Here is a 22,006-nt window from a genome sequence, read left to right on the forward strand (position 1 = left end):
CCCTTCCCCAGAATGTCCTGCAGCCGCTCCGAGACATCCTTGACCCTTGCACCAGGGAGGCAACATACCATCCTGGAGTCTCGATTGCGTCCGCAGAACCGCCTGCCTATTCCCCTTACAATTGAGTCCCCTATCACTATAGCCCTGCCATTCTTCTTCCTGCCCAGCTGCGAAGCAGAGCCAGCCACGGTGCCATGAACCTGACTGCTGCTGCCTTCCCCTGGTGAGCCATCTCCCTCAACAGTATCCAAAGCGGTATATCTGTTTTGCAAGGAGATGACCGCAGAGGACACCTGCACTGCCTTCCTACTCTTGCTCTGTCTTTTGGTCACCCATCTCCTATCTCCCTCGGTACCTTTCACCTGCGGTGTGACCAACTCGCTAAACGTGCTATCCACAAAGTCCTCAGCATCGCGGATGCTCCAAAGTGAGTCCATCCGCAGCTCCTGAGCCGTCAAGCGGTCTAACAGGAGCTGCAACTGGACACACTTCTTGCACGTGAAGGAGCCAGGGACAGTGGACGTGTCCCTGAGCTCCTACATCGCACACAAGGAGCATGGCACGGGTCTGAGATCTCCTGCCATGTCTTAAACCTTCGGTTAACTTCAACAATTACAATTTCCCCCCCAAAATAAAAAATAAATAAACAACAAAGAAAAAAATAAATATACCAATGAAAAGAAAAAGAAAACAGAAATACTACTTACCAGGGATAAAAAGCACTTCGAATTCCCACCTAGATTCAAATTCCCAAACTCACTCTTGGTTCTGTCTCACTCTGGCTGTGTGTGATAATGTTGGCAGTCAAGATTTTCACCACTCCAGAGAACCCTGGAGAGCACTGGGTTGAGAGACCTTCCGAGGATCAGGCTACCATATTAAGAGGACAGCTGAATCCGACTAAAATCAATTAGAAATTTGGCTGAAGCTAGGAAGAACAAAGGCTGATTCATTGGGCTGATTAATGTGTAGATGGATAACACTTGAATGTTTTAGGTATCAGTCCTGCGGCTGTTGCTATTTACAATGTATCAAGTGACTTGAAAGCAGGAAATTAAATCCTAAGTTTGCAAATGGGAGGTACTGCAAACGGCAGAAAACAAGCTGGTCGGATACAAAAGGACAGGGTGGATTGACTGATAAATGGCAAATATCGTCTGACAACAATAATACTACAGGAACATTATAAAACAAAAAATAACACTGGGCTACATAAGGAGGTATTAGGTCAAATAACCAAACCTTGGGCAAAGAGGTAGGTTTTAGAAATGTTTTACGGGCGGAAAGCAAGGTAGAGAGATGGAAGGAGAGAATTCTACAACCTACGCAGCGGAAAACACGATCACTAATGGTGAAATGATTTAAATTTGGGTTTGCTCGAGACCAGAACCAGATGAATATGGATATCTTGGAAGGTTGTGGGCTGGAGGAGATTGGGAGACTGTGGGAGGATTTTAAATCGGGATGAAAATTTTAGCTTCAAGATGTTGCTTGACTTGGGACCAATGTGACGTCATCGAGCATTGGGGTGATAAATGAATAGACCGTGTTGCAAGTTGAGAAATGAGCAGCGGGGTTTTGGATGACCTCAAATTTACGGAGGATATAATTTGGGAGGCCAGACAGGAGTGCACTGAATTGTTCAGCCTAAAAATGATAAAAAGGTGTGAATGAATGTTTCAGCGACAGACAAACTGAGACAGGAGAAGCCGTGTGATTTTATGGAGTTGGGAAAAGGCAATGGTGCGAAAATCAGGAGCTAGGAAACTGAGCTTGGAGCAGTGATGGAAAACAATGGATTCAGTCTTCCTATATTTAATTGGATGCAGCACTGTGGTTAACACTGCTGCATCATAGTGCCAGGGATGTGGTTTTGATTCCGGCCTTGGGTGACTGCATGGGTTTCCTCTGGGTGCTCCGGTTTCCTCCCATGGCCCAAAGATGTGCCGGTTAGGTAGATTGGCCATGCTAAATTTGCCCTTGGTGTCCAAATGTGTGCAGGTTGGGTGGGGTTATGGAGATAGGGCAAGGGAGTGGGCCTAGGTAGGGTGCTCTTTCAGAGAGTCAGTGCAGACTCAATGGGCCGAATGGCCTCCTGCGTTGTAGGGTTTCTATGCGTTCTACGTTTCTGTTTACCCAGTATTGGATGTTGGATAAGCAGTCTGATAATCTAATAGTCTTTATTAGTGTCACAAGTAGGCTTACATTATTTTACAAGCAATGAAGTTACTATGAAAATCCCCTAGTTACAGTCCCTGGCGCTGTGAAGCAACAGTGCTAATCACTACTACCATGCCGGCCTCCGAAAAATTTAATAATGTCAGAGAGCCAATGCAAATTATGCTTGATGTAAATTGATGAAATACTTTGAGGGGATTAAGAAAATACCTGTAAATACCATCACAGTCCCAGAGGACCTTAGGCTACACTCCCCTTGAGAGCTGACTGGTGGTGAGGGGCTACACTCCCCTTGAGAGCTGACTGGTGGTGAGGGACAATGTATAGAAGGTGGGGCCCTCATGAATACTATCAGCTGGTATGGGAATTGAACCCGCATTGTTGGTATCGCTCCACATCACAAACGAGCCATCCAGCTAACTGAGCGAAACAGTAGACATCAGATGTTGCAGGGGCTGTTTAGCACAGGGCTAAATCGCTGGCTTTGAAAGCAGGCCAGCAGCACGGTTCAATTCCTGTAACCGCCTCCCCGAACAGGCGCCGGAATGTAGCGACTAGGGGCTTTTCACAGTAACTTCATTTGAAGCCTACTTGTGACAAGCGATTTTCTTTTCATTTCATTTCATTTCATTTCACAAAGACATAGCAGAAGTGGAGAAATTGAGAGAGGTGGCGGTAAGGTAGCACTGGGTGTCGTGAACATACATGTGCAAACTTAACGCCATGTTTTCAGTTGATGTCACTGAGGGGTAGCGTGTCGATGAGAAACTGGGCCAAGGATAGATCCTTGGGGAATACCAGAGGTAATGGTGTAGGAGCAAGAAGAGAAGCTATTGCAAGTGGTACTTTGGCTACGGTTAGATTAGGATGGAACCTCGTGATAGAAGTTCCATTTAGGTGGTCAACAGTGGAGAGATGTTGAAGATGGATAAAAGCAAATTACTGAGGATGCTGGAATCTGAAACAAAAACAGAAAATACTGGACAATTCAGCAGGTCTGACAGCATCTGTGGAGAGAGAAGGGAGCTAACGTTTATAGTCCAGTTGACTCTTTCAGTGTCAAAGATTGCAGACCGGTCAAGAAGAATGAAGAGGGCTAATTTACCTATTTTGCAGTCACATATTGTAAGGAGAAAAATAACAATTTTCAGAATATATAAGCAATAAAATTGTATGAAAATTATTGAGTTTTTTTAAAAAAATGTAAAGTACCCAATTATTTTTTTTTCCCAATTAAGGGACAATTTAGTGTGGCCAATCCACCTATCCTGCACATCTTTGGGTTGTGTGCAAACTCCACATGGACAGTGACCTGGGGCCGGGATAGAACCTCGGACCTCGGCGCCATGAGACAGCAGTGCTAACCACTGCACCACCTTGCTGCCCTTCCTCCCCTTTGCTTCCTTGTCTTCTGAAATCTCAAAGGCTGGAATTTTCTGGCTGTTCATACCGGCGGCACACCCCCGCTACAGGTTTCCTGGAAGCGAGGGTGTATTCAACGCAAAGCCTGTTTGACAGCGGCAGGAGCAGACGATTCCACCTCTGAAATACGCAGCAGATTGCATGGAAAATCCCGCCCATAATCTTTGTTTCATTTCTGCTTCATATCCATTGTTCTGTCTGCCTTTAAAATAATAGATTTTAAAATGTCTTGCTACACATATTATCAATGCTGCTTGTTGTTCACAGCTTAGAAAAGAAGCCCTGGCGGAAAGATCAGGACACCCTGTTGAAAATACTGGTTGAGGCTGAGATGGATGGAGCAGCTGCAGCCAAACAGGTTGCAGCCCTGCGCAGTGCCATCAGTAAATTGCGCACAGTGAGTACAATATTTTACCCTTCCAGCTTGCATTTTGATGCCATTCATCCTGGCACATCCCATGTTGCTAATGGGGAACTGCAAATGCTGAACACCTGAAACAAAATTGATTGACAGAAAGGTTAAATGTTTTTACATGATTCTTCATGGGATTGGGCTGATAAATCTGTCCTTCTCATCACCTGCCAATTTCCATTGTTTTCTGTTTTTACTTGGGTGTTTCTTTAATAGCATTTTATTGCTAGAATTATTCTCAAAGTTTCTAAAACATGTAGCATTAAGTATGTCTTGAGCTCCGAGCCAAGGAGATAAAAGAGAAGAATGTCAACAGCTGTCTTTGTGAAGAATTTTGAAGCTAAATCTACTGGTTCGGTGATTACCCATGTGTTTTTGCCTTGTGCTGTCCAAGAGGACTGTATCACCGATCAGTATAGTCCTGAAAAGAATTGGGTTAAAACCAAAACCACTGTTTACCTGGAGATTACTGTTGGGAGACTGGATCAGGCAATTCAGCATTAAGATTGTTGAAGTCCTGGGCGGCACGGTGGCGCAGTGGTTAGCACTGCTGCCTCACGGTACGGGGGACCCGGGTTTGATCCCGGCCCCATGTCACTGTCCGTGTGGAGTTTGCACATTCTCCCCATGTCTGCCTGGGTCCATTCTCCCCATGTCTGCGTGGGTCTCACCGCCATAACCCAAAGGTGTGCAGCGTAGGTGGATTGGCTACGCTCAAATAAAAAAAACGATTCTAATCACTATCCACTTTATATCACAACTTTGCACGCCTCTGAAACCTCCTTGATCAACAACGCTACCCCACGTCCTTTCCCCTTTGGTCTGTTCCTTTGGAACATTAGATACCCTGGAAAGTTGAGCACCCAAATTGGTCCCCCTGCAACCATGTTTCTGTAATAGCTAATACACCAAACTCCTATGTTGTAATCGGTGCTATCAACTCTTCTATCTTGTTGAAAATGCTTCATGCATTCAGATAAAGAACATATAGCTTTGATTTTTTTTTTTTTAACAGTTATTTACACCTCTGGATTTACTGTGTTGCGTATTGTTGGTTTATGTTACCTGCTCCAGCCTGTCACACTATGACCGTCAAGTTCTTCTTCGCTATCCTGCACCATGCTCTATCATATACCCCTCATTTTTTAAGTCTTCCGTTCTTGGACCCTCTCCTCCTCCTAGTTAGGGCTCTTCTTTGAGTCCTTGGTGCAATATAATGTTCATATGATCTGTCATTTGTTTTGAGTGTTGTTGGAGCTGTACTCACCCAGGCAAGGGAAATTATGATTGATACATTATCTGTTAATTGTGTGGCAGAGCACAAGAGGATGCATTTGCTAGCCTATTAGCGGAGATCACTACGAAATGGTGGGTGATGTAATGGTTCGGTTAGAAGTGAGGATGAGCAACAATAAATGAGCAACTATGATTTTGTGGGAAGAGTTCCCAGCAGTTTTGTGGTGACCGTGGAGAATAATTATTTTCCCCTAGAAAGTTGAATTCTGCATTATGAACTTGGGTAATCATGAGTACCTCAATTCGACATTGCTCAGAAACAGTTGAAAGCAGACTTGTCTGTGTGATTTTTCTTAATGCAAATTTCTAATGTTGACTGTGTCATTCTGATTGGGGAAAGGAAAGGAAGAATTGAGAGGGGATAAAAAGTTTCGCATTTGTAATGTGCCTTTCAGGAGCACTGGACAACTCATTAGCCAATTTTAGCACATTTGAAGTGGGATTACTATTTTAACATAGGAACTGCATAAGAGGATGACTCGGTGTATTTTTCAGGGTCTCTTCGAATGAGTTGCTCCTCCATATTTCCATATGCATCTGTAGCAACTTCACATTTTTCTATATTTTAAGGAGAAGCCAATATCGATGTCAGAAAGTAATCTGCTATCGCGGCAGAAGGAGTTGCTACTGCAGAAACTGGAAACCTTTGACGCAACAAATCGATCGGTTCGGCAGCTACTTAAGGAACATCACTCGCAGGAGGTGAGGTTTTAACAGTCTCGGGGTAATTTTGATTTTGTTCTGTAGTGTATTCAATTGAAAAGCTTTCTGAAGTTTTCACTTTTTTTGTTTGGAGTTCGATTATCATTTCTGATCATTTGCTACACCGACGTGTATCTAAGGTGACTTTTTTTTATTGACAGCGGTAGCACTCCCGCCTCCAAATTCGAAGGTCATGGGTGGGTTGAAATCGCACCACAACACTTTTGAGTACAATCTAGGAATTATTGTTCAGTTCAATACTGAAGGAGTGTAACACCGTCAGAAGTTCTGTCTTTCAGATAAGACGTAATCCTGCCTACCCTCTCGGATGGGCACACAAGATTTTGTGGCACCATTTTGAAGAGCAAGGGAGTTCATCCCAGGATCCTGACCAATATTTATCCCTCAAAACCCATCACTAAAACTGAATCAAAAGCAGAATGCTACAGATGCTGGAAATCTGAAATAAAACCAGAAAATATTGGAAATACGTAGCAGGCCTGGTAGTATTTGTGGAGATAGAAAATGGATTCTCTAAAAGTGATTATGTAAAATCTAAAACTGCGTATCTATTATCACATTACTGTGTGGGAGCTTGCAGTGCAAATATCGGCTGCTTTGTTTCCTTCATTACAACAGTGTCTGCATTGCAGACGTACAGGTGTTTTGGGACATCCCGAGATTGAGAAAGACACGATAGAAATAGAAGTCTTTTTTTTTTAAAAATTATTTTTAAATGGGCTTTCACAACCTGAACAGGTTTATTTTAACTGTTTCCAATGAATGTTTACATCGTATCTTGTTCCTATCGTGGTTGCAGCATATTCATTTCACAGAATGCTGGCAAAGAACCATTTTGTTCAGGTCTTTCAGTGTATTTAGATAGAGCTGCATTGTATAATTTCCCCTTATCTTGTTAACAGACTGATGCCTTGAGGCTGCTTGAGCAAAAGGAAGCACTCCTTGAAAAGCTGGCCCAGTCAGAAGCAGAAAATGCAGTGAGTGGAGCTGATTGCACTTTGGTGATGTGGTATGCGGGCTGGGGAAAGCGACTGACACGTGGGCCCTGCTTATTCAGAGTGATATGGATTGTGCCCTCAGAAATCGCTTGTTAGGTGAAACAAAATGTATTTCCCAGCAGCTCCACCATTGGATAATCCCTTGGGCACTTGTATGTGCATGTGTGAGAATTAGTTTTAACTGTATTGCCACCCATGTTCAAGGAGCCTGCCAAGGCAAGCACATGAACAATTCTTAGTTGGATGAGGAAGAGGCTGATTCCTGTAGAGAAATCAAGGTATAACTATTATCAAAGATAATAAAATGCCTATGATCACACCAGAGGTATACCGCAATAGCTCTCATTTATTTAGCACCTCAAATATAGCAATTTCACAGGGGCATAATCGCATTAAAATGGACAACTGAGCTAAGGAAGAGGACATTGGAAACGGTGACTAAAATCCTGGTCAGAAACATTAAAAAATATATATTTTATTCCAACCCCCCTCCCCCCACAAACCTGTCAACATAGCACAAAATAAACAAAGTACATACAAATTTCAATCTGGGGAAGAAACAGTCACCTTCCACTCTCCTCACACTTTATCCATCAAAGTCCCCCATTAATTGGATAAAAAGGACCAAAACTGGCACCTCCAGGCAGGAACCACCTCGTGTGCGACCGATCAGACCATGGTCACCACCGGAAGTCCCCTGGTCAGAAACATAAAAGAGTAATTTACATGCATAGCAATATATCTATATTTAAATGGTACTACCGTAAATATGTAATGTAAGGACCTCCATGGAAACTGGCAGTCAGGCGCTTAATGCATCACATACACCAGTATACAGAAAACATGGATATTCTGAAATCTCATAAGTTGTATTTAATTTTTTTCATGCCACTGTTCAGCGCTTGTCAATGAAGCTGCAGGAGATTGAAAATCAGATTGACCAACTCCTTATTCAGTATCAAACAGAAAAGGTGAGTGTGCAGTGATGAGGGGAGGGGGTGAAGTAGCATCACTGAAGTGAGCTGACTGTTTTCTCTTTATAATGTATTGTATCCGGTCCCATGTCCTATTTTAGGGTCTATCCTATGAAGAGAGATTGAGCAGTTTAGGCCTATACTCTCTCGAGTTTAGAAGATGAGAGGAGATCTAATTGAGGTATAGAAGATGATGGGTATTGACAAAGTTGAGGTAGATTGGCTGTTGCCTCCTTTGAGGCAATCTAGAACAAGAGGTAATTGTTTTAGGATGAGTGGTAGGAAATTTAAAACATGAGAAGGAATTACTTCTCAAAGGTCGGGAATCTGTGGAATTCACTACCCCAGAGTGCAGTGGATGCCGGGACAGAGTTTTTAATTAGAAAAGGGTTGAAGGATTATGGACAATGGGCAGCAAAGTGGGGTGAATGACCTCCTGCTCCTAGTTCTTATGAATGATTTCTTGTGGCTAATAATTGCGAGAGCAGTGGCCTCTTTCTTTACACTCTTCCCTTGTGGATTGGAGAATCTTCGTCCTCTCTCAATGAGCAAGACTTTCCACCAGGAGCAAAGGATAACAGATTTTACCCTATATTGCCATATCATCATTGTCCCCAGAAAAGAGTGAGTAGGGCGGCAAGGTAGCACAAGAGGTTAGCACTGTTGCTTCACAGCATCGGGGTTCCGGGTTCTATTCCTGGCTTGGGTCAGTGTCTGCAGAGTCTGCACGTTCTCCCTGTGTCTGCGTGGGTTTCCTCCGGGTGCTCCAGTTTCCTCCCACAAGTCCCGAAGGACTTGCTGTTGGGTGGTTTGGATGTTCTGGGTTCTCCGTCAGTGTGGCCGAACAGGCGCTGGAATTTGTGGCGACTAGGGGATTTTCACAGTGGCTTCATTGCAGTGTTAATGTGGGCCGACTTGTGACAATAAATATTATTTTTTTAAAAAAGAAAGTGTGAGTAGCAGCAAGCCACAGACCTGATGAGTCATTTCCTTGCCTCCAAATTAATCTCTGTTTGGTCATGGGATACTCCTGCAGTTGGAATCAGTGAGAGACATCATGCCACAAAATTTGCAAATGTCTGCTTCTGTTAAGGTGTCTACCTATATCATTTGCAAAACAATAGGGTCATCATGCAGGGAGGTGTATGCATGTTACACAACTGCCATTTCAAGTAAACGTAGCTAAAATTCTCTGGAACACTTTTACTTTCAAAATCTGGGTTCTACCAGATTTTGGCTCAAAACATTTTCCCAGGAGACTTAAGCTGCTAAAGACAAGAGACTAGAGAAACTGGGCTCTTTGTCTAAGGGTGATTGAGATGCAGCAGAGGTATTCAGCATGAGCGATTTGTTTTTATTTATTTTTTAAAATATAAATTTAGAGTACCCAATTAGGGGGCAATTTAGCGTGGCCAATCCACCTGTATATCTTTGGGTTGTGGGGGGTGAGGGAGAATGTGCAAACTCCACACGGACAGTGACCCGGGGCTGGGATCGAACCCGGGTCCTCGGCGCCGTGAGGCAGCAGTGCTAACCACGGCGCCACCGTGCCACCCCTGAGCGATTTTGTTACGGTAAATCAGGAAAAGTTTATTTCATCGAGTCTGTAAGTAGTCTTATGACTCCGTGGGCTAGTGTGGAATCAATTCCAACCCCATTTGACCCAGAATCACAACACAATTGAAATTAACAAATGATTCTAAGAAAAACACCCAAAGTCTTTGGCCCTTGGCTACAGTCACCAGTTTTGTACTTTCTAATTCCTAACCCCTCACTTTAACTCGCCCCACCCTCTACACGCAGACAGACAAACCGGGGGTGAAAAATAATGGTAAAAGTAATAAGAATATTTGTTTCCAATGGTTGTCTTCGAATACACTTTCCTTCAATTTAGGTGTTCAGTCTGTAATGGTTTTCACTGCAGATTCATTCAGGTCCCTGTACGGCTATGCAACTTTTTGTGGAGAAAGGCGAGAGAAAGAGCGAGAGAGTGGCTTCTTTCTTCTTGAGCCTCCAGCGACCCAACTGTCCTTCTTTGGTTCTCTGAAAAAAGTTATCCCACTCGGGCAAGATCCAATCACCACCTGTTGCCGGGCAGAGTATGGCCTTTTAGCCAATTAATTGGTCATCAGCCAATCAATCCACCTGAGTCCCACCGATCTCTCGGGTGCCAAAAAGTCTGAATTCTGCTGCCCGTGCTAGCACAGTGCTCTCTTTTTTTTGTAACTTTTGAATTCCTCTGCTCGACTTCAATATGTCCATTCAGCAGCCATGGATCAAAACGATGATAAGGGGAACAATTAAAGAAAGGGGATGTAAGGGAATCAACAGGAAGGGTGCTCACAGTGGGAGAAATGAATTTAAGATACTAAAAAAGAACAAAGGGAAAGTTTTGCTGATTTTCTTTACTATCTTTTGCTTCTGGGCATTGAGCAGTTTGAACCCATTAAGATCAGTAGACAGAATAATTGTACACTGGTCTGAGTTCGTTCCATCCTATTCTGTACTGAAGAGATACAGAAAGTTGTCTCTCTAAAGCAAGGTTTTAAGAAGGATTGTTCTCATCTTTTTTTTCTTTATACATTTAGAGTGCCCAATTCATTTTTTCCAATTAAGGAGCAATCCACCTACCCTGCACATCTTTTGGATTGTGGTGGCAAAACCCACACAAACGCGAGGAGAATGTGCAAACTCCACATGGCCAGTGACCCAGAGCCGGGCTCGAACCTGGGACCTCGGTGCCATGAGGCAGCAGTGCTAACCACTGCGCCATCATGCTGCCCTAGATTATTCTCATGACGAACCTCTGGTAGCAGGAACGCAAGCTGACTCAGCTACACCATGATTCCATTCCAAAATATCAGAGCAAGTTCAAATGCTGAATTAACTACACCATGCTGCTTCTGACTGACTGGAAGCTGCATTTGGCTATGGATAGTCTGTAACTTTCTTGATGCTTTAGTACTATTTCTTTCAAAGTATTTAGTGCTCCCACCAGCTACCGGGGCAAATCCATGTGATCATAGAATAATAGAATTTACAGTGCAGAAGGAGGCCATTCGGTCCATCGAGTCTGCACCGGCCCTTGGAAAGAGCACCCTACCCAAGCCCACAACTCCACCCTATCCACGTAACCCAGTAACCCCACCAAACCTGTTTAGACACTAAGGGCAATTTAGCATGGCCAATCCACCTAACTTGCACATCTTTGGCTGTGGGAGGAAACCGGAGCACCCGGAGGAAACCCATGCAGACACAGAGAATGTGCAGACTCCACACAGACAGTAACTCAAGCCGGGAATCAAACCTGGGACCCTGGAGCTGTGAAGCAACTTTGCTACTGTACTGCCCTTTATGAGCTATAACCTGTTGATTGTCAAATATCTAAAAATATTAGGTTCTATTGGCGAGCAGTCTTGAGCTGAACTACGCATATTTACCTGGGAGCTGAGCAATAAACATCAAGAGTAACTGGACCACTTTGTTTGCTTCCTTTAGGACAATGCTCGTGCAGCAGCAGAGCTCTCCAAGTCACTTGAAAACACACGAGCCCACCTACAAGGACAGCTTCGCAGCAAAGAGGCAGATAACAATCGCATGCTCGTCCAGATCAGGGTAATCATTCTTAATTTGATGTCGCAAAGCTAAAATTGAAAAGGGATCTGCTGTGCCCTGAGGTACATTTGGAAGTTCATGTTCTCACAAGTTTTCTTTCAGATTTTCTCACTTGATTGCACTCTTCACCTCTGAATTGGGAGCCTGAGTCTTCAAGCCCCATTCCAGGATTTAAGCATCTAGTCTTAAGTTGGAGGTGCTGTTCAGATGTTGCAATCATGCTACAGAACAGTGACTTAAAAGAAGTACCACAATTAATTTAAAAACAATCACGCCTAAATTGTTTCGCATTTTCTGTTTTGCTGATCCTAGTTGGGTTACTTCCATCATCTGAGTTTTATCTATGGGAACAGTCACCTGGCAATGGTAGAAATGTTATGTTTTTCATAGTTGTTGGTGTATCCTGTCTTTTGTGTCTATGGGAGTACGTGTGCAGACTTGTTCTTTGGCTTACAAGCAGACAATCCCAATTTTGTTTACTTTTAGTGTAGTTTATGGTTATTAAGCTGGACAGAAGGACGCTGCTTAATGTTAACATTGGCTTAATAAGTAACTAACTGCAACTCTGTTATGTTGTGAGCAAGCCTCCTGTGCTATTGCTCCTGGTAAGGTAGTTCAGTCACTAACAACTGGAAGCTATTCAAGTGAAGTGTGTTTATTTTTGAGATTTGGACATCTAGCTAGGCCTGCTATTGGCTAAAGTTACATGCATCAAGTGAAAGGTTTATATTTTGTGAAAAATGTAAGTGGAGGTTTTTGTTAGTGAATAGTACTTAAATCTGTCAGTACAATTCTTCACTTGTGGATTCTTGCCTCACTCTGGGATGTGAGTACATAAGTAACAGTGAAGACAGACTACATGATCATTCATCACATAGCAGCTTGTAGGATCTTTCTTTGCACAAAGTGTTCTTATGTTTACCCACATATTTAAGTGCACTGCAAAAAATTAATTTGTTCTGCCTAAAGTGTATGTGAAAAGTTTTAAGATCTGGTGAGTTGCTATATAAATGCAGGCCTTTTTTGCGTGCCTTGTTACACAATCTGTTTTTGACTTTAATTTTTTGTCTTCCTTAACAATTATTAAGCAGCCTCCAGTTGGAGCAATTTACTTGTTTGTTCCAATTTTCCTCTTTCAGAATTTTGAGCGTACTATTTCGCAACAGAAGGGAGAGTTGGATTACCTGACAGAGCAACTGAAGCAATTTCAAATGAAAGGGGACAGGGATAAGGAAGCCTTGAAGAAAGCGACAAGGGCACAGAAGCAGCGCGCAGAACGTAGTGAAGATGCTGTTGAGCTGCTCAACGGTCAGCTAATTGACAAGGTGACGAAATACAGTCAATGAGGACTGTTATGCTTCCCCAGTACTTTAACACAATTCTAAAATTGATTAAATCGCGAATGAACTCAGTTGAACCACATTCAGTTCATTAAAGTAGGTAATGAAACAATACCCAGCCTCCTTTTAAAGATAAATGAGATGTTACGATCCTTGGCCAGACCCCGGGAGTTCGGGTGGCGATCCAGTTAGGGACCAATAACATTTCCTTTAAAATTGGTAACGGTTGAGCTTCAAGACTCCTGCTTTTAGAATAAAGCCACAAGATTCCACAGGTTTTGAACAAACAAAATCAAACTTTACCATACAAGTTGTTTAGAAAATTAAAATAATTTACAATATGTATCCTGTGCTCGAACATTCAAGGTAAGTATGAAGAAATGTGAATCAACAGACTAATTGTTGTTGAACACACCACACTAGAGTGAATGATGGATTTCTCAAGAACCCACCCAGATGTCAGGAAACACAAAGTCAAATAATCTCGTGGAAACTCTGTCACGAGGGATTCCCTACGTCACCTTCAAAGGTCTCTCCTTTCAAATCGCTCCCACTCGGATAGCTTTAAAAATGGCCTACCTCGCAGGGTTTCAGTCTTCCTGTCCAAGATTCTTATCCCCTGGATTTCTGAGTACACTTTCAGATTGATTGCTATGCCAAACAGGATACCATTGTTCCTAGGGGTACCTTTGCCCTGATGGCCTTCGAAAAGTCTGCTCCCTGTAGCTCTTTAATTTTTAAACTTAACTGGGACCTGTTCCTGTCCTGTCGGTGTGACACGTGCAGGCAGAATTTCCCCAAACTGACCGCCTCAAGAAGAGCTGTTCACTGACCCTTGAACTGACCTGGTGACCTATCAAAGCACTCCCCAGAGGGTTCCTCCCTTGTTATTAGACATGAACCGATGTAATAAGCATTGGGACAACCAGTACCTTAAATGATACAATCTCCGGACTACCAAGTTAGCACCCAGAGATACAAAGATCAGTGGATTTCATGAGTCGGCTTTCTTGTTTCTAGATAGGGATCATAGATTTAAATGATTGGTAGAAAGATTAGCGAGGAGAGGAGATGAGAAAAAACCTTTTCACCCAGAGGGTTGTGGGAGTCTGGAATTCATTGCCTGAAAGGATAGCAGAAGCAGAGAAACCCTTATTCGCTTAAAGGTGTCTGTGGATGCACCTTAAGTGCCATAACCTGTACGGACAAAATGTTGAAACATGGGATTAGGCTGAGTTTTTGGTCGGCACAGATACAATAGGCCAAGTGGCCTCTCTCTTTGCTGTAAGCATTGTATGATTCTAAACTTTCTATGATTCGACAAAGTATAGCTACTCTAGGTACTGAGACACTATTTGACAGGTTATGAATGAAAACATAAAGACTTGTATCAGGATAGTGCTTTTTACCACCATAAGATGTTTCTAAGAACTTTACAGGCAATTAAGTACTTTTGTAGGGAAAACAGCAGCTGGGACACCAGGCGTAACTCCCCTACCAGAGAGTCCCCTGCACTTATCTGGCAGATTTTGAACTCCTGTATTGCATACACAGTATTAATATCACTGACGTTGACCAAAAAACACTCCCATTTAATACCAATTCTATTTTCTTAACTAGCTTTATTAACACTAGTTGATACTTTCAGAAAAATGCCAAGTTCATGTAACCCAAACAATATTTTTCAGTTTAGGATGTTTGGCTATATTATTTCTCTGTTGCTTTATTTAAAATGTGCAATGTTATTTTTTTTTTAAATCAATTCCCGTATGAATTATGTTTGGTTGGTTCATCTGTAGGAGTCCCAACTGGCTGAGGCACTGTCAACAGTAGAGACGTGGCGAAGTTGCCATAACAAGGTGATGAAAGAGAAGAGTAAACTAGATGTTGAGATCTCGGTCTTGAACAAGTAAGGAAGCTGAAAAAATACAGACGTGCAGTATTGTTTAGTTCTACCACTCTTTTCAGGAATATTATATTTCTTGTACTGAGATTAATCCTGCAGTGTTAATTTTAGCTAAGCAGTACCTTGTTTATTCCAGGGCTACTTGGACATTTTACTGCTGAGGAGGAATTCTGAACGGCTGTGAAGGTGCCAAGACTCTCTACCTCACTCTGCCCTGTCGCAGACTTCAGTTGCCCTGGTGGGCCCAGCAAGCCCATTTGGTGCTATTGCTATTCCTCGTAGCCTCCCACCCTGCTCTGCTGCTTTGACCAATGTGCTCCTTTAGAGTGCTGGTACCAGTGAGAGAGAGAGCATGACCAAGGGTAGAGAGACGACTCGCTATGGCTGTGAACACAAGAGAATCCACTCCGCGTGCTCCTCCAGTCACGGACTGTTTCTCCCCAAGCCAGAGACTTTTCCCCAGGGCGGAAATGGCTGTCACAAGGGGACATAGTTTTAAGGTGATTGGTGAAGGTATAGGGGAGATGTCAGAGGTAAGTTCTTTACACAGAGTGGTGGGTGCCTGGAATGCACTGCCAGCGGAGGTGGTGGAGTCAGAGTCTTTAGGGACATTTAAGCGACTCTTGGACAGGCACATGGACAGCTATATATTGAAGGGGTGTAGGTTAGGTTGATCTTGGATTAGGGTAAATGGTCAGCACAACACCAGGGGCCGAAGGGCCTGTACTGTTCTATGTTCTATGCATTTGCTGCTGATAGGCTCATCAGTGAGACAGCAGCTTAAAATATTGTGCAGAGCTTTCCTGCCAAATATTGAAACATAGAATCCCTGCAGTGCAGAAGGGGGTCATTCAGCCCATCAAGGTCTGCACTGATCCTCTGAAACAGCACCCTACCTAGGCCTCCTCCCCTATCCTTATAACCCCACCTAAGCTGCACATCTTTGGACTGTGGGAGGAAACCAAAGCACCTGGAGGAAACCCATGCAGACATGGGGAGAATGTGTAAACTCCACACAGTCACCCAAGCTGGGAATCGCGCCCAGGTCTCTGGCACTGTGAGGCAGCAGTGCTAGCCACTGTGCCACGACAAGTGGATCTTACTGAGTAAACCTAACTGAGTTTTTAAAAATTTCAGAAGATTCAACACAAACTTGAGCTGGTTTTAAACTTGTTTTGACAACAATGGAATTACTTTCCTGTCAAATCCATGTGGTGCAATTGTGTTGTCTCTGTCAAGAAGCTGGAACCCAACTTGATTCCAACTTGTACTTCAACCATGACCCAGCAGTGATGTTAAGATTGCAGCGTAAATATAACTAGATATAAAATTTGAAGCAGTGAAATTGTAGTATTGTATTTATAGGAATCTCTTTCATGATTTAGTCAATGTACTTGACTCGGGGATCTACTGTGGCATTGCAAAGCGTTAGAGTGTACAATGTATAGGATATAAGACCACTTAGTGGCTGCATCCTGTAACTACAGTGTTGTCTGGATCTCCCTCTTCAGGGTATTCCCATTCTAACTGATTGAATGGCATTTTCAATATTTTAACATAGTGTGAGCAAAAGTTGTAAGCACAAAATTAATTTTGTGCCGTGGAAGTGAATGCGCAGACAAAGCTTTTAAATGCGATAGTCAGATAATCTTCCCCTCTGGCAGCCGCATTACAGATCTGCTGGACCAAACTCATCATTTGGAGGACAAAGCTCGGGGAGAGATGGAGTCAATGATGAACAAGCTGCAGAAAATGTCCTCGGAAAGCACCTGCATCAAAATGGAGAATGAGACAATGAAGGTACCATATTCCTTTGCTCAAAACTTTATTGGAAGGTACCTACAAGAATGTTTTAAAGCTTGCTGAAATGATTATTTTTCCAATCATGGAATCTGGGATGATTTATTTTGTAATTGCTCACCTAGCCTCAGTTAAGTCGCTTTGCTGATGCCTGTTATTGGCTGTATTTGTGGTGCCATTCACAACCAAGGCAAGGCATTGAATGTGCTGATGCTGTTGGATTCAGCAAAGTTAATACCATTGAATGTCAAGGAATTGGTTAGAATCTCTCTGGTTGGAGATGATCTTTGCTTGCCACTTATGCAGCAGTGTTACTTGCCACTTGTCAGCCCAAACACATTCTGCGTGGGTGTCACCCCCACAATCCAAAGATGTGCAGGGTAGGTGGATTGGCCATGCTAAATTGATCCATAATTGGAAAAAAAGAATTGGGTACTCCAAATTTATTTTTAAAAAAGAAGGCAAATGGTATGTTGGCCTTCATGGCAGTGACTAGCTCCAGTGTATCCAGAATAATATTTTACGGCCGGCCTAAAATTTGTAGGTGGCACAAAGCAGTTAACAAGTTTCATATTTCTAACATTGTACCTGTTCAAACCCCAGACTGTGCTTTTTTTCTTTCCAAACATAATTAGGCGCATATGTCAATCGTAGAGGAGAAGCTGACGTTTGCTCAGTCCGAGATGCAGCAGCTGAAAGTCTCTATCAAACGCTACGAGGGGCTGGTGGATAGTTACAAATCTCAGGTAACGAACTCTGGGGACTTCATAACATGCACCTCACTGTGTCTCACTAAAATGTTCAAATACAAAAATTCTTTGTCTAATTTTGATATGTGATTCTACCACTGGCAGTTACGTTGATAATGTTACCATTGATTTTTTAAATTTTGCTGCACATGGTTGGGAACACTTATTTTGTGGGGATGGTTAGGGGCAGTTGCAAGTACAACCTTTGTACAACATGAGGGAATTAGGAAAGATAAAAATAACTGATTTTAAAGGCAGAAATAAAACTAACCAATGAGGAGGGAGATCTTGAAGGCTGACCGTTTCGCTGTAAGTGGGGAATATAATTGTGAAACCCTATTTTGGGGAAAATTTTGAGAAACCTTGTGCTAATTATAAAATGTCATTTTGTTTAATGAAATTCTTGGCATGCATCCAGTTAATGAAGACACGAATGGAGGCAGATGAGTGTAACATGAGGCTGGCGAAGGCAGAGAAGGAGAACAAGATACTAAAAGACGATGTGAATAAGGAAATTGAGCAGGTAAATACTCCAGTAGGGGAGCAATTTGTTTCCTTCGGCAAGAGTTTTTTTGTGAGTAGTGGGGTTGCAGGGCAGAATTTAAAAATTCAACAGCGAATGCTGTGAATGTGCTGGAGATTTGAGTGGGGCATTTTTTCTGAGCAGTGTGGTTGGGGAGAAATCTTTTGTGAGGAGAGAGCAGTTATGCACAAAATGATTTGAGTTGAGGAAAGGCCTAATCTGCACCACATAAACTCCAGCAGTTCAAGAAGGCGGCTGGCCACCACCTTATCGAGGACATTTGGGGTTGGGTGATGCATGCTAAGAAGGAGGAAATTTCGGAGGTTTATTTTGTAGGTGCTGTTTGTTGTTTCCCTTGCCTCCACCAAAATGCCATTGCGCAGAGTTGAGATCATCTTCTGGTGAAGTGGCTTTAGAGAGTGGAACATTGGATCAGGATTTTACAACATCTCCACTGAGGAGATGGTACAGTTAGATCTTGGCAGATTTATGCAGGCAATTTCCAATATAAATGTGGACTTGGGAATTAATCATGGAAAAGGTTTTGCTTTTGCTTTGTAAGCTTTGGTATGATATATCAACATCCTGAGGGTTTCCATTGACCTGAAACTGAAATTGAACTGGACTGTGGCTACCAGAGCAGGTGAAATGCTCGGAATCCTGCAGTGAGTAACTCTCCTCCTGACACCCCAAAGCCTGTCCACCATCTCCAAGGTGCAAGTCAAGAGTGTGATAGAATACGCTCCACTTTCCTGGATAAGTGCAGCTCCAACAACACAAGAAACTTGACACCATCCAGGACAAAGCAGCCTGCTGGATTGCTACCCATTCCGCAAACATTCAATCCCTCCACCACCGATGCACAGTGGCAGCCGTGTGTACCATACTGCAGGAAGTCACCAAGGTACCTTAGTAGCACCTTCCAAACCCATGACCACTACCATCCCAAGGAGGTAGACAAAAGGCGGGTAACTATAGGTCGGTTAGCTTTAACTTCTGCGGTGGGGAACATAGGACGAAATAGCGAGACATCTGGATAGAAATTGTCCCATTGGGCGGACGCAGCTTGGGTTCATAAAAGGCGAGTCATGTTTAACTACTTACAGGAATTCTTTGAGGACATTACGAGCGTGGTGGACAATGGGGAACCGGTGGATGTGGTGTATCTGGATTTCCAGAAGGCATTCGACAGGGTGCCGCACAAAAGGCTGATGCATAAGATAAAGGTGCACAGCGTCACAAGTAATGTATTAGCATGGATAGAGGATTGGTTAACTAACAGAAAGCAAAGAGTGGGGATAAACGGGTGTTTTTCTGGTTGGGAATCTGTGCCTCAGAGATCCGTGTTGGGACTGCAATTGTTGACAATTTACATAGATGATTTGGAGTTGGGAACTAATTGTAATGTGTCAAAGTTCGCAGATGACATTAAGATGAGTGGTAGAGCAAAGTGTGCAGAGGCAGATAGTTTGTGTGTGGGCAAGGGTCTGGCAGATGGAGAACAATGTTGGTAAATGTGAGGTCATCCACTTTGGTAGGAATAACAGCAAAATGGACTATTATTTAAATGGTAAAAAAATTGCAGGGCGCTGCTGTGCAGAAGGACCTGGGTGTCCTTGTGCATGAATCGCAAAACGTTGGTTTGCAGGTGCAGCAGGTAATTAAGAAGGCAAATGGAATTTTGTCCCTCATTGCTAGAGGGATGGAGTTTGAAAACAGTGAGGTTATGTTGCAGCTGTATAGGGTGCTGTTTCACCCAGAGAGTGGTAAGGGCCTGGAACACACTACCTGAAAGTGCAGTAGAGGTAGAAAACCTAATTTAATTTAAAAGGTGCCTGGTTATGCACCTGAACCTCCATGGCTACTGGCCAAATATTGGAAGGAGGAATTGGGCTGTGTGCCAGCTGAAAAAACAAGCCAGACACGATGGACCAAGTGTCCTTCTGTGCCATAAACGTTCTATGATTATATAGGTTTACACTGGTGAATATATTTTTAATGTTCACCTTGACACCTTTTGTGTTCATGCTGTAGGTGCGGAGACAGATGCAGAAAAAGTTGACTGATTTGGAGCCTGTTCCTGAGTTGTTGAAGTTAACTGAGCATAAACTGCAGGACTGTCAACAGCAGCTCGTCATGTACGAGAGGAAAAATGTAGATCAGTCAGCAGTCATATGTGATCTCAAGATGGAGGTAGTTTTAAATGTTTGTCCATTTTAACTTATTTTAGCTGTTTACCTAACACTCTGTGGTGATCCACTCTGGTTTAAAGGTTTGTAGGTTTCAGTCACGTTCCAATGCTTCAGCACGTAATTTCGTCTTGTGTTTAACTGCAGTGCACAAGGCGCACTGCATTGTCTGAGGGGCCATCTTTCAGATATGTTAAACCAAAGACTGTCTCCCTGCTGCAGACGTCCAAGTGAATATTAAATATTCTGTGACAATGTGAAAAGAGCAATGAAAAGCATTAAAGATGTTCATCTCGTACCATATTATAGAAGCTTGATGTGTGCAGATTGACTGCTTACGTCTGTGTTTACTTATATGAGTGTATCGGAGTCATTCATTGAATGTGAATCATTGCAAAACAATTAAGAGATGCTAGTTCTTTTTAAGCGTCACATTTTGTGTAAATACAGGTAATAGTGTGCAGACCTAATAACAGTAATATATTTATATTCTTTATTACTTGATGCAAAATGCTCTGAGTTGTTTGTAACAATTTGATGGGTCTCCTCTGTAATTTAATACGTTATTCTATCCTCTTACATTTTTGTTAATTCTACGTGCATCTGAAGCTTTCAGTGAGTCTGCAGGTACTAACACTCTATTAATATAACCGTTTAAATGTTATTCTTGGAAAGGCCAGCCTTTCCTGTGTTTTCCTAATTTAACATAGATTAGCTGTGAAGCTTTGCAATGCAGTCTTTAACTCTTTGCAAAATTCCCATGCACCTCACTCTGCATCTGAGGTTGTTAATCACAAAGGTCGGCTTTCTTAACCTTGCCCCTCGACTGAGGTGTGGTGATCCTCGGATTAAATCACCACCAGTCAGCTCTTCCCCCTCAAAGGGAAAAGCAGCCTATGGTCATCTGGGACTATGGCAACTTTACCTTTTACTTGTCTATACATCCTGGGATGGGGTGAGGATTTGGAAGGAGCTAGAAGGAGGGATCCTCTATGTTGCATTCAGTTCCTATGACTTGGGGAATGCACTGATATTAAATCAGCATTCTTGTTTGTCAGTGTGAAGTGGTTCTCAAACTCTGAGAAGATTCCTTATCGAATTAGTTATTTTGGCCATCTTATCGTCGCAGATTGAGGAACAGAATTGCAAGACGAGAGAGAAGTGCCAGCAACTGCAAGAAGAAAATCATAACCTGAAGCTAAAATTGGAGATTCTGGAAAGGTTGGTTGTTGTATAATTAAAAAGAAAACTGAGCTAACGTGACAATGTTGTGTTGTAATGGAGGAAGGGAGTTAAACCCAAGACCCTTATTCCTTGTGTGATTCATTTCCAGGGTTTCAATTCTCCCTCCCTTTGTTGTCTGATTTACTCAAGTGTCCTGGAAAGGAATTTCCCACTCCAAGCTAGTTTCCTTCCCTCCTGTTGACCTTGCCTTGAACTGCTGAAACTTCTTAGCCTTCCAAAGATGGACTTGGTATGAAACTCACTTGGGTGTGGTGTGGAAACTGTTTGTTTTCTCACTGTGAATCTTAAGGGGTAATGTAGCTGCCAGATTGTTGTTTGAAACCTCCCTTCCCCAACTTTTTCTTGCAGGTTTTGGGCTATTTTCTGGCACAGTCGTTGCGTGTTCATGCTACATTTTGTTGTCCTCTTTTTAAGGGGAAACTATTGGAAACCTGACCGAACAAAGCAGCCCTCTGTTCCCCAAATATAGATTCAACCCTCATCTGAATTTTAAATCATTTGATTAAGGATTTAAAAAAAAAAACATTTAGTGCACCCAAATGATTTATTTTCCAATTAAGGGGCAATTTAGCGTGACCAATCCACCTACAGTGCACATCTTTGGGTTGTGGAGGTGAAATCCACGCAGACATGGGG

The 22,006-nt window shown here is 42.8% G+C and overlaps 1 protein-coding gene across 5 annotated transcripts in view; it reads left to right on the forward strand.

Annotated features, from left to right (window-relative positions):
- The window catches only part of odf2a (outer dense fiber of sperm tails 2a), an 87,432-nt gene that overhangs the window by 21,630 nt on the left and 43,796 nt on the right, over window positions 1-22,006 (forward strand). For 4 of the 5 annotated variants that reach the window (XM_072488822.1, XM_072488824.1, XM_072488820.1 and 1 more), the window contains exons 6-17: window positions 3,868-3,997; window positions 5,879-6,010; window positions 6,934-7,008; window positions 7,929-8,000; window positions 11,502-11,618; window positions 12,758-12,943; window positions 14,758-14,867; window positions 16,529-16,664; window positions 17,300-17,410; window positions 17,832-17,936; window positions 19,971-20,129; window positions 21,255-21,346. In XM_072488822.1, the coding sequence (XP_072344923.1) occupies window positions 3,868-3,997; window positions 5,879-6,010; window positions 6,934-7,008; window positions 7,929-8,000; window positions 11,502-11,618; window positions 12,758-12,943; window positions 14,758-14,867; window positions 16,529-16,664; window positions 17,300-17,410; window positions 17,832-17,936; window positions 19,971-20,129; window positions 21,255-21,346 (1,425 nt within the window). The remainder of the gene's footprint in view (window positions 1-3,867; window positions 3,998-5,878; window positions 6,011-6,933; window positions 7,009-7,928; window positions 8,001-11,501; window positions 11,619-12,757; window positions 12,944-14,757; window positions 14,868-16,528; window positions 16,665-17,299; window positions 17,411-17,831; window positions 17,937-19,970; window positions 20,130-21,254; window positions 21,347-22,006) is intronic. The other variant, XM_072488823.1, reaches the window with a different exon arrangement.

The sequence above is a fragment of the Scyliorhinus torazame genome, chromosome 22 (genome assembly GCF_047496885.1).
Source record: "Scyliorhinus torazame isolate Kashiwa2021f chromosome 22, sScyTor2.1, whole genome shotgun sequence".
Classification (NCBI taxonomy): domain Eukaryota; kingdom Metazoa; phylum Chordata; class Chondrichthyes; order Carcharhiniformes; family Scyliorhinidae; genus Scyliorhinus; species Scyliorhinus torazame.